Here is a 15,400-nt window from a genome sequence, read left to right as displayed (position 1 = left end):
ACCACATAGTTTAGTTCTCATTAAAATCCCACGTCAATAAGAGTTTCAATTTAGGATGAATAGCAAAATTAACATGTTCAAGATGGCTGTCAAGGTGGCCATACTGAATGCTATCAGACTTGTATTGCCAATAAGACATCACAGATCATCTTCTTCTAAAAACCCAATGTTGATATGACTTCCAATCAAGGTGTAGGAATAATATTTCATGATGGCTGCTGCTGTGGTGGCCATACTGCAAGTCTAGGCAGCACCATTTTTATTTAGACCCAATTATGCCTTGGGATGAATGTGTGCATGCACAATATCAAGGGAATCCTCCAAGTAGTTCAGGATGAATAATGATAACAAACTTGTGTTCAGATGATAGACAACAGGCCATTCCATTAGCTCTCCTGGTCTATGGCCCATACAACTAAACTGGAGGAAATTTTCTGAATATATGAAGCATTTCATGAAGAAATAAAGGTAGAGTTTGGAAATAAAATGTGCCATTTCCATGCATTTGTTTGATTTTTCAGTGATATTTTTATAAAAGAAAAAAATCTCACAAATGTGTGCCCTAGAATGACCCTGTACCAAGTAAAATGTTTGAAGCTCACCTATTTCTTAGGATGCACGTTAAATGCATTCACTGAAGCAAACCAGATATTGGATATCTTTTAGAACTGCCTATAGGTATAGAAGATAGGCAGGTGATAGCTACATTGAAATAAATATACAGACCTTAGAACCAATCTACAGTGGTCCCTCTCTTTATACAGCCATTCATTCTGCACTGGGAAAGTGGCCTTATAAGACAGGTGGCATTTCAAGAGGGAGACTAAATTGTACGAGAAGCATAAGTAATATATGTAGCAAGAAAGCTACAAACTTCAAAGCATTTAATATTTTCATTTAAAAATAACATTAATTATTAAAAGGTTCTTCTTGTCTGAAGAATAGACTTATTTCAACTGAATATGAATAGTTCTTATTCATAAGCTTGAAATTTGAGTGAGGTATTTTGTCATGAACTTTGTAAAGTATTCAAAATGTTATTTAAATCTTGGTACATGGATTACTTAATTCTCCTTCCAACTGCTCCATTTTCCCACTACTGCTGAAAATTCTCCCTATCTGTTACAACATTCATTATTTGAGTCCTTTCAACATATTATTATTCAGCAAGTCCCCCTCCACCCGCTCAATGTCATATAGTCAAATAACTTTGACTTTTTTGAACAGTAATACGTCTCTGTTCAGGTGATGACATGTTAAATATTTGTAATGATTTCTTCCTATGCTGCTAATGTTACAGTACTGCAATTTAATTATGCAGACAAAACTTTTGTAGAGTGGACCAAATGCCTTCTTTTTAAAGGAAGTGATACATGTACTGTCACATGCTTTATTTTTGGTCTTTGTCTGTTATCCTGGTTTGTTTAACTCATTAACCCCTGAGCCAAACAGCCAGGCATTAACCTTACAGCATACCTGCAGAGGGATCACCTAGAGCAGTGTTAGCCTTACCAGTGCCTGTATCACTGAGACTTGCTGACAGCACTTGGCTTGCAGATTTTTACAGAGGGGGCTACTTGCAACACATTTATAATTTTGTATTTATGTTCCTTTAATTAAGCTGAAATTTAACACAGCAGTTCTCAATAAAATTACATACATAATGGTATAAATGTCATGCTATATGCAGAAACAAAACTCATTCCTAGAGGTAAAAATAAGTTTTTTTACTGACCTTACTATATAAATTAATTCTTGGTTCTGGACACATTTAAAATAAAATGGGGCTGCTTGTGAGGGGAACATTTTACATCTTTGTACTAATATGTTGGCCGCTGGTTGCATTAGAGGGGTGGCAATTCTAGAGGGATACTTTTGAACACAAACTTCTTGGTGCCAAGAGATTCTGGCCGTATAAAGCAGGTGGCCACTGGGCAGGGTGGCTGTTCAAGAGGGGGAACACTGTATACCATTTATCCCAGTAAGCACCTTTACAATTGGTAGACTATTTTGAAGAGGTCAGGAATTTTACATCTGTACTTGAATTCTACCATCTGTAGCTAATGCTATCATTTAACATTGATGGCATACACACACACAAATGAATAAAAAATGTTAACTGGCAAGATAATTAATTAGGATTTGTGATTAACTGCAGTTTAAAGTTAATCTGAATAGTAAAAATTTGAAATCTCACTGTTGGGAGATGGCATGTTTGGCTGAACTGGAGCTCGAGCAGGTGGCTGACTTTTCAGTTTGGCAGCTGCATTTCTAGGCACACAGGGAGATACTGAAGGAGCTATAGATCTAACAGCATTCTGGAACTGTAGAAATTTTGATGTTGGTTTCTGAGGAATTATCTAGAGAGAAAAACAATGAAAACCATAATATCTCTAAAATGACAGTATGTACCATGAGCATCACTATTGTTTGATACTATTAATTCAACCAGTATCTTAAGTCAAACCAGATCACCCAGCTATCACATTTTTGGTTATAAATGCATCATTTAACTTCTATGAAAAAGTCCTGTATTTTTAACCATGCAGGAAAATAACCTCTACAGGTTGGCAAATCTGACCATATTTCATCAATATGAATATGATCTTGCAAGATTCTTCCTATAACTTCCAACAGAAGTGGCTTCAGGACAGAATAATTCTAAATTCGTAGGAACAAATAATTTTGATGATTTTCATAAACATCTAGATTTGAGCCAATATGATATGCATGTAATATGCAGTTGCAAAGCATTTTTAAAACTCTCACATTTCTGGTTCTCTGGGATTTTGCCACTTACATGCAAAACTTTATTCTGAGTAATATAAAATCAACTTTCCTCTATCTTAAAAGCAATTTTCAAAAAAATTATGTATTCTCAAGGGAATTAAACATACACAAATATATCTTGTTATACTGTCAAACTAATCTTCAATTAGAACTCGCATATCTAAATCAAAGAATTAAAATGTACATCTAGTCTGAATCCAAAAAATCCGCCCTGGATTTCTGTTTTACTGTGCTCAAACAAACACTACCGATATTTGTTACAACAAACTTTCTTATCTGATAAGGTACAGTTTGAATGTTTTTAAAAAGATCTGAGGTGGAATATCCTACAGTTAATGTATCCAATTTTCCATAATAATGGAACAAAAAAGATGAGACCGATAATAATTCATAATATGACTGACAATTAAGTTCAAATGCCAATGGCAGCAGTGGTATAGAAACTGTTTTCTGGTAGCCACTAATGTGCCTATGCTGTAAAATAAAGATAATAGGGATTGGATAGTGCAGTGGCAACACGCGTGCTTTGCAACTCTTGTCCAGAGTTTGATTCCCAGTTCAAGCATGTGAAAAAGCTTGAATGGTTACCCATCAAAGGTTGGTGGCTTATTAAGCTGTTTGTTTGATGTTGAAATACATCATGCTATCATCTGTGCTTCTGAGAGTGCATGCAAATGAAATTTACACAGCAATATACAGGTACTAACTGGTATTCTACTTGGTGGGTGCACTAGTGGTGTTGGCTTTGGAGATGGTTGCACTTGAGGGATCACCCTAGGTGTTTCAGGCATTTGTCCATGCTGTGGAGAAGCTGAATCAGTCTTTATTGTGGGTGTCTTTGGCTGAATCAGTCTGGAGATCTGTGGTGTCATAATTAGGCTTGGCTCCTTCAAGAATTTGTTCTCAGAAGAGACACTTGTAATAGTGTGTGACTCTACTACAGCTGAAGTCTTTACCTAGAAAACAAACAACTGGAAGTTGATAAATTCTGGAACAACTTTGAATTACCTATTTTTGTGGAGTACCTATTTTCATGGATTTCATTTCTATGACAGATAGAAATTTTATGGTGAGAAAAAGTTAGGGATGAATCCTACCAACAGATACGGCACAATGAATTGAACAAAAAGGAAAAAGCTGAGAAACAAACGTGGGAGTCAAGGAATCAGTACAAATCTTAGGAAAGTAGTATATGTTCTTGCTCAAATGCTGTGTCAGCATTTATATACTGGGTTGATCTACCACTCAAAGGCTGAGGGGTTAGTAAGTCATATACTGTTTGCAAAAAAAAGTTTGGGTTAGGTATGTCAGTTGGTATGAGTTCAAAAGTGTGGGTTTAGGTATGCCAGTTGGTGTGTGTGTGTATATTTTATGGTTCTTTCAGGTGCACTGGATCTAGTGAGGAAAGGTGTATGTCAGGATTGAGTCTAAGATATTTGATCAAAACTGACAATAGAGAAATGGAGAGAGGAAGACCAGCAGGCTGTAAATAAGTGTGCAGGTGTATATTACTCTAACAATAATGTTCTTTTAAAGTAACTTTTGGAAGATGCACAATAAAGTGTTTCCATATGTAGCATGTGCTGTTCTATTTAAATATACATGGTACCCAAGGAAGGCACATTTCAAAAAATATATGCCAACATACTCTGATTACTCAGAGTTCGTATGAAATTGACAAGAAATTAAAATTGTATCTGTGGGTGACTCCTCCACACTTAAAGTGTTTTCCCCGAGTCCCAAGTCTGTTTTGCTGTAAAAGCAAAAGTGTTAATTTATTTTACACAAATGAAGTTCCTCAGCTCCACAAATCATCATAATCAGTTGGTAAAACTAACTGATCAAAATAGCTACAATATCCAATGAAACATTATCCTTCAGAGAAAGCAATAGGACCCCCTCACACATCCATGAATTTAAATATCAACAAATGTATAATTTTCCCCAAAAATATAAAAATTGATACTCAAAAAAATTTGCAGTAATGTTAGTAACACTCTTATTCAAATATTGCTCATTGATTTCAATCACACTGCATACACATTTGCAAAATAGGGCAATAAATCATATATAAATATATCACCTGATCAAATGATTGCAGAACTTGTGATGGTACTATATAAAGTACATTGTTGGCCATGCTTGGAAACTTTGTTACAAGTGTGCAAAATGATACCTAGGTACTGCTTTCTTCTTGTTGTTACAAATGTCTACATTCTTGAATCTTTCAGATTTTTATGGGTACTCATTATGATTAATAAAGACTGATTTACAGTATAAGAAGTTCGCACAGAAAATAAATATCTACCAAACTGCACAACTGATAACCATGATGCTAGCATTCCTCTGTACCTTGAAAGATCCAACAATGAGTAAACTTCATTACTATTATAACACTCAATAGAAAACAATTAATGAGACATATGCTCCTTTTGAGCAATGAAACCTATGTCCCACCCACAAGTACGTCATTCAATTGAATGAAGTTTCTATGTCAATTCTTGGAAAATCTAGTAGCTCAACAAATGATTGCATTAAGAAATCACAGTTTAATCTGCAGCAAAGTTGACTACATAGCATGCATTTACTTTTTAATAACTCTCAACACTGCTCCTTAAATTCACTTAAGTAATTGAAGCAATGATCTTGAACCATTCAATGAAAAAAATGAGGGCTGGGTTTACATCAAGTTAAGAAAAGACAAAAAAACAACATTTTTTTGGCTAATCAAAGTGAAAAGGCAATTTCTCTCAATCTCTCCCTATTTCTCACCCTGAAATATAATACCTAATAACTTATGACAAGAGATATTTAAACACATCTTTTACACATTAAATACCAAATTACTTTTGAAAAAATATGAATTAAACAAAAAAAAGAATAAAAATGGAACCATTTTCTTACTCCAACCATAATATGATGAGGTAAATCAGGCAGCCAGATTTTAACCTACTTTTTCACAAGGGCAAATTTTATCATTAATAGGTTATTTTTTTAATATAAAATTTCACTTACAAGATATGTTTGTGTGACCATCTGGTGTAGATTTTTTAAAATTTAATTGATAAATGGTATATTATCTAATATACCACATCAGAGACTCTGTATATGACCTGGGATGTGTAATTACCTGGGTCTAAGTAATGTTACATAATGATAGTAGCCCTCCCAACCAAATCTGGAGTTAGACATCCATTCACACCTTGGTGAGAAAAGAATACACCCAAGCAACCTGAAAAAATATGTTTTTGTCAGGTTAATCAGGTACATAAAAAAGATATGATGTGCACAGCATTCTGCATGAAAAGGTCATACAACATTTAGATCTGCCTTTGATGTTGGAACTTCCACCTGGGACCCATTCTCCTGGTATACATGTCCATCAGGCACCATGATCCTGTGTGTTGAGACATCTGCGTCCTGAGTGTCAATAGTGCCAGTGGAACTATCCCCTGTCTGCATAGCTTTTGACCCATCTTCACTCTCACTGCACTCACTGTTAAGACATAGAATGACATTTTTCATAATTATCCATTGACATTAGTGATGTCATGACATAATATTATAAGTATCCAATTGAATCATTTGCTGAAAACAATACAATCTTATTAAGATTTATTGAAAAATGTGATCATGTGATAAATGTAATTTATCATTTCAAATGAAATTGTTTTAAAAACTTCTTTTGGTTTGGTGTTTTATTTTCTTCAAGTCCCACCAATGATAGATTATACTTTTATTGTTGTTGTTGTTGTTGTTGTAGGGTTTAACGCCATTTTTCAGCACGCAATAGGCTATACATGGCGGCCAGTATTAATGGTGGAGGAAGAAACCGGGAAATCCCCGGAAAGAACCACCGACCCTCAAGAAGCTACTGGCAAGCTTTCTCACATATCCACATTGGCCGAATCCGAGACTCGAACCCACATAGACAGAGGTGAGATGGCAGTGATCCGTAACGGTGAGCGCTTTAGACCACTCGGCCACTCGGGGCCCCGATTATACTTTTATCTAAAATATATGTAGAGTTAGAGAGCAATACACAAAATAATCAGAAGATTTTAATAATATGATACACATTCTCTTGCAGTGATGCATAAAATAATGGAGTTACAATCCTTTGTCTATCCATGCATTAACACATTCTTTTGCAGTGATGCATAAAATAATGGTGTTACAATCCTTTGTCTATACATGCATTAACACATTCTTCTGCAGTGATGCATAACATAATGGTGTTACAATCCTTTGTCTATACATGCATTAACACATTCTTTTGCAGTGATGCATAACATAATGGAGTTACAATCCTTTGTCCATACATGCATTAACACATTCTTTTGCAGTGATGCATAACATAATGGTGTTACAATCCTTTGTCTATACATGCATTAACACATTTTTTTGCAGTGATGCATAACATAATGGAGTTACAATCCTGTATCTCAACATGCATTAGAATAATACAGAAGAAAGAAAAACAAACCAGTACTATTTATTAGTGATCATAACCTTAATAATGACCTTCACTGTGGTACATGGCACACTGTCTTATCAAGAAACATGTTTACCAGTTTGCATAAGTGTAAATCAAACAATCTTTTAGTTAAAAAGCAGTGACAGTCTTTACTTATAAAGCAGAGACAAACACAATTTAAACACTAACTTTGATCTTGACCTCGAAAACAGAACCTAAAATGGAGCACTTGAGTTACCCTCTTGTGATCACATATAAATATACAAAGTTGTATCCAATTATGCTAAACATCTTTCAAGTGATAGAACTGAAATGAGCATAACAGAATATTTACAATAATGACCTGTAACCCTAACCTTGAAGTTTGGACTCTGAATGTAAACTGAGCCATATGTTCAATTAATGATACCTAAGTACACAAAACATCATCTTTTCAGCTCAAAATGGTTTTAAAATCATAGAACAAAAATTAATGTCATAGAATAGTTATGATACTGGCCTGTGATGATGACCTTAAAAACTGGACCCCTGAATGTGATATAGACATGCTTTCAAACACACTAGTGATAATAATATACCAAGTTTTATGAAATAAAATCTTTAAAGCTACAGAGCCGAAATAAAAGTGTACTGGATGCATGGAGAGACAGGAATGCAAATACTATGCAATATATAATGAATCTAAAATGTTACAAATGTCCATTTTTTTAAAAATAATTTTCTTTAATCATGAACTTTTAGCCCTTATTACCAAAGTTCACCAATTAACTAAACAAATTGCACATATCTGTATTTAAAAGCAATTTTTGACATGAATAAATTAAGCACCAAACGATTTTTGAATTGTGACAGAGATATCATAATTAGAGGAAATCTCTATTAAAATCTTTTGATAGCTGATCTGTTAGAAACAATGCCAGCAGTAATTGGCACAACTTAATTAACAGACCTTGTTATTTTATCTGGTTAATTTTCATCATAGACACTGTAAAAATGAAACAATAAACATTCACTGCCTATCACTAGTGAGAAAATAAAGAATGTGAAGATATATCTTACTTGATTATTGGTGAACAAAGTAAGTTGAAAGATATCAGTTCCTGATCAGACTCCATTCGCTGTTCTACTTCAACATCAACTTCAGAATTCTTCACTGTGTCATCACTATGCTGCACCTGTACAAGTTATTACAATAACACTAATACCACTACCGTCAGAACAGCATCATATTATTTACTTTTAAATATGATTAATCAAACAAATTGTTCCTTACAATCTTGAAACATGGTCGCTACTCAAAATACCAATGCATTTTTATGATTTCATCCTCCCCATCATCTTTTGTAAAAACATAAATTTGGATTCAGTAAAATTTGAAGAAATATAAATTTAAATTAGAAAATTTTTTATTACCCATATTATTATCCATAATTGACACATAATTATCAACATCATTAACAACAACCACATAAACAGCAGCTGCAACAACATCATGATGAAATGTTTAGTTAATGAAAATCCCAAGATTTTTAACACTTGTTTTAGCTAATGTCTCCATAACAATATCAACACACCCGATTTCAAAATAATCTCAAGTTCAAACCAGAATTAACAAAAAGTCAATGGAGTTCATTCATGCAATACTCCCCTGATAAAGTTGTAATCTCTGCTCCTGTGCTTGTTTCCTCTCCATCAATTCCTTAATCTGACACTGTACATTTTGTTTCTTCCTTTCCACTTTCCTTAATTCTTCCAAGACTGTATTAGACTCAGTCTTCAGTGTGGCTCTGATTGTCCACAAGTTAAGGAGAAACCAGTTTTTAAACAGACAAGTGCTTTTTTTGTGCACAAACAGTTTAGGGTAATTATTATTGCTCATTACAAACAAACTTTCAAAACTCATCATATTTATAGGTTACTGCATTTGTATGGGAAAATTTGAACGAGTTTTTGGGATGGAAATACAGCACCACCTTGGGAATGCATTATATCCATCCAATAAAACGAGTTCATATTTTCCCATACAAATGCAGTAACCTTTTTATTATATGCTCATTTTCTTATTCTACCTAAGGCTTAATTAAATAAGCAAAACTACACTACGAGAAACAAAGTAACTGAATGTATGCCATATTCTGAACTAAATACACAAGCATAGATTACACAACAACAAGGAGCCCTGAGTGGCCGAGTGGTCTAAAGCGCTCTCCGTTATGGATCACTGCCATCTCACCTCTGTCTGCATGGGGTCGAGTCTCGGATTTGGCTAATGTTGGTATGTGAGAAAGCTTGTCAGTAGCTTCTCATGGGTCGGTGGTTCTTTCCCGGGTTTTCCCAGGTTCTTCCTCCACCATTAATACTGGCCGCCATGTATAGCCTATCATGTGCTGAAAAATGGCGTTAAACCATACAACTACAACAACACAACATCATTAATGCGCACATAACTCTGCCCAGATAAATTTGAACTTAGTTGCATGCTAGACATAACTTTTGAAAGAAAATGGCATTTTGGTCTACTCAAAATTGAAATTTGGAGTCATATTGTGAATGAATATGCGCATTGCAACAACTTTTCCATCTGATCTGGAATTAGTAGATTTGGGTATTTTTTGTCAATTCTAAGAAATTTCATGATTATGGACTGGATTTATCTGTGCCAATTCTACATGAAGTGCATCAGATTTCAGCAGCGTGTTGACATCTGCAAGTGTGTTTCTGTTCTGTCATTGAATGTTTTAAATCATAATGTGGGAAAAATAGGAAGTCTTTCAATTGCAATTATCAAAAACACACTATGGAATATAATGTTTATTTCATTTAGAGTGCAGTAAGGAGGATGTAACTGTAATGGAATATAGTCGAAATTACAGTACAATATCCAAGTATGTAATCAAGATTGAGAACCCATGACATGGCTCATGTAATTCGGATTTGCAGAACTAAGAAAGTACTTTGAGGAAATTCAGAATGTAAAACTGTAAGTATATTTTTTGCCATTCTTATTACCAGCTAAAGAAGACAGTTTATGCCTGGTCACTTGCATGTTATTTACAAAAACCCAGCAATTTTATGAAATTTGGCATCTACCGCTAGCCTAAGTCCGAAACACCATATCAAGGCAGTTAACACGGAATGTGGCAAAGTGGCTGGTATGCGGCAGGCCATGAAACATCTGCTTTAGTTCATTCAAAACAAATTTAATCAACCAAAACGTAAATTGCCTACAATGTGAGTGTACATGATTTGTTAACAAAGTAGTTCCTAATACACTAATGGGCACATGTGAGTGCAATATTGTAAAATACTGCATAATTCTCACAATGTAAAGTTAAGAGAGAAAAAATGACCATATAATAATATTCCTTTTTTACTTCATTTGTCTCAAATTTTTCCTTAAACAGCTATTTACTCTTGTTTGTATTTCATACAAATAACCATGATAAAATGTTTTAGACTAGCGATGTCACTTTTTGCCAATACCGCGTATAGCTGATTATTAAAATTGCCAATACCGATTATGAGACCGATTATTTCAAGAAACCACCTGTTCTACAGCAAATGAAAGTAACAGCATTTGACTGACAAGTAAACCATGCCTTATTTTTTGTTATATTAACAATGCCTAAAATGGGTGTGGATTTATCTTAACAGTTCAAATGTGGTTTCAAGCTACCATACATGTGATAACTATTTCCCACATTTTACATCCCACCTTATTTCTTATTGTTAGCTCACCTATGCAAACTAAACTCAATACTAAATAACATATTTATTCCAAATTAGTTTTTGGTGGGCACATAAGCTCTGTGATATGTTTCTTCATTCCTTCTTTTAATTTAATGATGGTAATCAATGATTATATATACGGTACAGTAATACCAGGTCAAGTTAACTCATGTAAGTTTCATTGGTGGGAATGGACATCATAATTTGCTTGTCGAGAAAAATCCTACAGCATTCAGTGATCATTCCTGGGATTTAGGAAGCAATTCGCTAACAAGCAAAGCATGTAAAGCTCTGCAAAAATAAATTTCTGAACTCCTGGTTGATGGAGATGTACTTTGCAAAGCTAGCCATAAAAGGGCATGGGGCATTTAATTCCTGAATGCATGAAATCAACAGTCGCATTATATGTCACTTATCTTACATTGCAAAGTACAGTTATAGGGTTTTAGTATTAAAATGTCATTATCTAAATAAACTTTCTTACAAAACTATTATTTGGAAAATAATATACATAATATAGATTTGCTTAATACCTGATGTTTCTATTTAAAAAAAGAGAGACTGTAGGACAATATAAATTTTACATTTGATATTGCATTTATTTCAAGTGACAACAGCTAGACCTATGCACTAACAGTGATGCACAATGCAAAGACCATGGAAGTAGTGCAAAATAGTCATGTAATGACTTATTTTGTAATATTATGGCTGTATTGCTTGTTGTCAATAAAGTAATAACTATCCCATCTTTTTCAATTTTCATTGCCTGTTACATTAATAGTTTTGGAAAAATATTCGCTACTTATTCTGGTGACATTTTTTGAAAATTGGCAAGAAAATATTGAGATTGGCGATTTTTTTTTGTTGGCGTCAACTTTTTAAAAGCCAGGACCATCCCTGTAATGTGTATGCTGTAAGTTCAACAGCCACACGAGGCCTCATTGGCTGGTTGGCTGCTGTGATTAGGATGAGTGCATGCATGGTATTGATAATTTGTTATGAGCAGACAACCAGCTGTAGTTTACAGCAAGCGTGTTAAAAAGTATTTACTTTTAAGAATATACTGTCTTTCAATTAACCCCCAAATTAAATGTTTTTTCCTTAATTTCCATTATTTAATTCTGATTTAAAATTCTAGCCATGTCAAGATGAATGTTATGATTAAATTTATATTTTGGAAATTTGTTTACATCGGCACCGATTATTTCTGCTGATACTGATTATACTGATTGTTCCAATAATCGGCCCAATTATGAGTATGACCGATTAATCGGTACAGCTTTACAGCCTATGCTGATAAATCAGCCCCATACACCTCTCCCTCAATAACTCGCGCACAACGGGGTCCACAAACATAGACCTCACTATAAGCGAGGCGCGAGTTACCGAGGGACCTCCAAAATTGAAAAATAATGCTTTGACATCAAGAACGGGGGTGGGGTGGGGGGGTGCGGCGATGTTAGGGAACTGGACTGTTTAATGACCGAATCCTCATTTTCCAATCACATCGAAAATAGTTTTTAATAATGCGCTTTTCTAATGAAGTTGTTCATTATTCTGTTTAATTAACATTTTTTCTTCTCAAAATATCCAACATATGAAAGATCGTTTCAACTGGTTTGAACAACCATCACGTGTATGCGAAAAATCTGTGTATTACATCACTGATTTTTGTTTTCATGATGAGTCTGGTTCCCGTAGTGGTATATAATAGTATCTTGCCAAATCAGTAGTCCACAATCTGGGAACTAGACTAACTGTTGATACACCACCAAACAAAATTCCTTTTTATTCAAAAACACGCAACATTTATTTCATGACACGTCTATGTTGAAACTCATTTTTTTATTGTTCAATTAGTACAATGTTAATGTCGTGATTTCACTGTAAGTAATAATGAAATTTCTTATCATCCCTGAGAATATTTCTAAATGACAGTTAAAGAATTCTCTGAAACTCGCTTGCCCACAATGTTCCGTATCTGTGAAATCAAGCTCTTTATTTTATGAAGTATTCTTTTCACTTTGCTGCCTTGTTAGCTTTGATCACAGTTATGAAAGAGTCGGTTAATTTAACCCTTTACCTCATGCAAGCGTCTTTGGACGCCTCTACTACATTCGCATGGAAGTGCCTTTTGACGCCTGCTGTAAACAGCAGCCATTTTGAGCTGGTTTTCATAGTGCCACCTGAGAGGAAAACCCCCCTATTAGATACTACATTCATTTCTGTGAATGACAATTACGTCAGATCACGTGGTCGCTGTTTATGCACTGGTCGATTTCTGCTATTTAAAGTAACTGGGTCATAATCTCCACTCTCCAAAATGGAGGTCGTGGATTTCATTCAGTACCTACGAAGTTTTCACAATTAGAATCACAACTGCGAAAGATTCAATAACTTACGTAAAGGCTCTGATATGGATGTAGGCAGCAATTAGTTTTTATAAATTATCAAATTCAAACAAAAAACATAAATTTCAAGTATGGGAAATGGCAGCTATGGTTGGTCACGCGGCCTCACTGACATGATGGTGTACTTGTAATCATAATGACAGACTGATACAGCTAGTATCAGTATAAGAGTGGGACTGGCTTATTTGCCTAATAGTAGCCAATATTATGATATGGTACATGACATATGACACATTAAATTATTTTTTCTCAGCAATAAATATATGTATTCTTTTGTCAAAGCAAAATTGCACTTTGATGTATACTGGAAAAAAAATAAACATACAAAGAATTTAGTAATTTTTCAGTTTACAAGTGAATATTCATAATATTATAAAATCCATCTTGCTGTGGATATAAATTGAGAACATAATCACATTCTAATGTATTGTACATAATGCAATATGGTAGTAATAATATGATTCAATTTGTACTGACACACAAATATTGATATGTACTACACCTGTACAGGATACAGTTTAATAATGAAAATGTGCAGGTCTGCAAGTTCTTCAGCATCTAAACAGAAAATTATATTAATCCAAAATGTAATAAAATACAGGGGAAACCATTTATTATTAAGTTCTAAGGACAAAGGAACTGATGCAGTAAAACTCAATTTCAGTAAAAAGTTATGATAATAGGATTATTGTTATGATTCTCTGAAATGTGTCATACCATCCAATTCTTATATACATCGAACCATACAACTTATATTTACTTTCTGTCCTCTGATATTTGGTACACAGAAATATTTTGTACAGTTCTCTAAACTATAAATACCTAAAAAATTATTTAAGTTGAAGGTATAATTTATTATACACTTGAATGAATAATGAAAAACGGCGTACAAAATATTAGATATTACAGCATATAACATTGCAATTGAAATTAATACTTCATGAAATTAAAAACTGGTTATATAGTCTGAGTTTCTTACAAGAGGTTCCAATAGAGCAACAACAAAAATAAAGTAATTAAAGAATCATGATATATCCAAGGTAGGAACATTCTTATAATTTTATTCCTATCCTATCAGTAAATTTGGTGAAATTTATACAAAACTGTACTGAAATTTTCAACCTGCAAAGGGATGCCATATTTCTTTTCCATATTTTTATATAACTGTACCTTGATGTACAGTAATTACATCTTTTCCAAATGACACCTAATTTCAAGAGCAATTTACAGTTCATCCATGATTTAGTGCTGTTCTATTAAAAATGTTACTGGGTGAGAAGTCAAACCAAAATAATGTCTGCTGTTATGTATATTTAATTTGTATGGTTTGTTAGTTTTTATTCTCCATGAGTATATGTTATGTATAAATGTATTTTGGACTTAACCTTGTCCAAGTTCATTGTATACCTGATCAGTAATTTTTATTTTGGTAAACAAAGAATACATAGTTAATATTCCTCTATGAGTGGAGTTAAATTTTAGGTCATTATTAACAAAAGTAAACAAATTTATTTGGATCTGGGTCTAGGACATTGGTATTTCCCATGTAATAACCTGTTGTACCTGATGTTTCTTTATTATAATTTTAGTAAAAGATTTTATCTGTTTACAATGTAGAATTTTCTAGAAATGAACTTTGGACCCAGATCTTGGCTCTCTTATTTTTTATATTATCTTGTCTGCTTGAAAAATTATTTATTCTTACTTTAACATCTTTAGGTAGAATCAATCTTATTGCTGTGTTCAGTGTTTGATATGGGTAGAATTATTTATTCAAATTATTCTTCACTGGAAATACAAAGTGCTCATCTATAATATTCTTTGACTGGCACATTAATTTGAAAAATTATAGTAAATTCAGACAAGAACATTTTTGGATTATATTTATTGTGATTCATCAAAAGACTGTTGGCAAATCTCTACATCACAGGCTATCAAAGGCACATAAACGTATTCAGAGTTGGATCTTATTGCCAAAAGCATTGGAATTTAA

General features: G+C 33.7%; 2 protein-coding genes across 5 annotated transcripts in view; both read right to left on the bottom strand.

The window, feature by feature from the left end:
- The window catches only part of LOC149781850 (uncharacterized), a 41,872-nt gene extending 33,398 nt beyond the window's left edge, over positions 1 to 8,474 (bottom strand). The window contains exons 1-4 of one of the 4 annotated variants that reach the window (XM_089936044.1): positions 8,327 to 8,474; positions 6,142 to 6,286; positions 3,498 to 3,746; positions 2,198 to 2,360 (exon numbers count right to left, since the gene is read on the bottom strand). In XM_089936044.1, coding sequence (XP_089792170.1) covers positions 2,198 to 2,360; positions 3,498 to 3,746; positions 6,142 to 6,286; positions 8,327 to 8,382 — 613 coding nt within the window. In that variant the 5' untranslated portion in view covers positions 8,383 to 8,474. Of the gene's footprint in view, positions 1 to 2,197; positions 2,361 to 3,497; positions 3,747 to 6,108; positions 6,287 to 8,326 lie in introns of all 4 variants that reach the window. The other 3 variants (XM_089936042.1, XM_089936045.1, XM_089936043.1) reach the window with 3 other exon arrangements.
- A 64-nt stretch (positions 8,475 to 8,538) lies between these two features.
- The window catches only part of LOC149781849 (uncharacterized), a 35,302-nt gene continuing 28,440 nt past the window's right edge, over positions 8,539 to 15,400 (bottom strand). The window contains exons 6-7 of the mRNA XM_089936046.1: positions 13,923 to 13,965; positions 8,539 to 9,054 (exon numbers count right to left, since the gene is read on the bottom strand). Of these exons, the coding sequence (XP_089792172.1) occupies positions 8,901 to 9,054; positions 13,923 to 13,965 (197 nt within the window). The 3' untranslated portion in view covers positions 8,539 to 8,900. The remainder of the gene's footprint in view (positions 9,055 to 13,922; positions 13,966 to 15,400) is intronic.

The sequence above is a fragment of the Sinohyriopsis cumingii genome, chromosome 15, assembly GCF_028554795.1.
Source record: "Sinohyriopsis cumingii isolate HCF-2022 chromosome 15, ASM2855479v2, whole genome shotgun sequence".
In the NCBI taxonomy this organism is placed as follows: domain Eukaryota; kingdom Metazoa; phylum Mollusca; class Bivalvia; order Unionida; family Unionidae; genus Sinohyriopsis; species Sinohyriopsis cumingii.
Note: the sequence above shows the minus strand (reverse complement) of the source record. Positions and strands in the feature narration are given on the sequence as shown.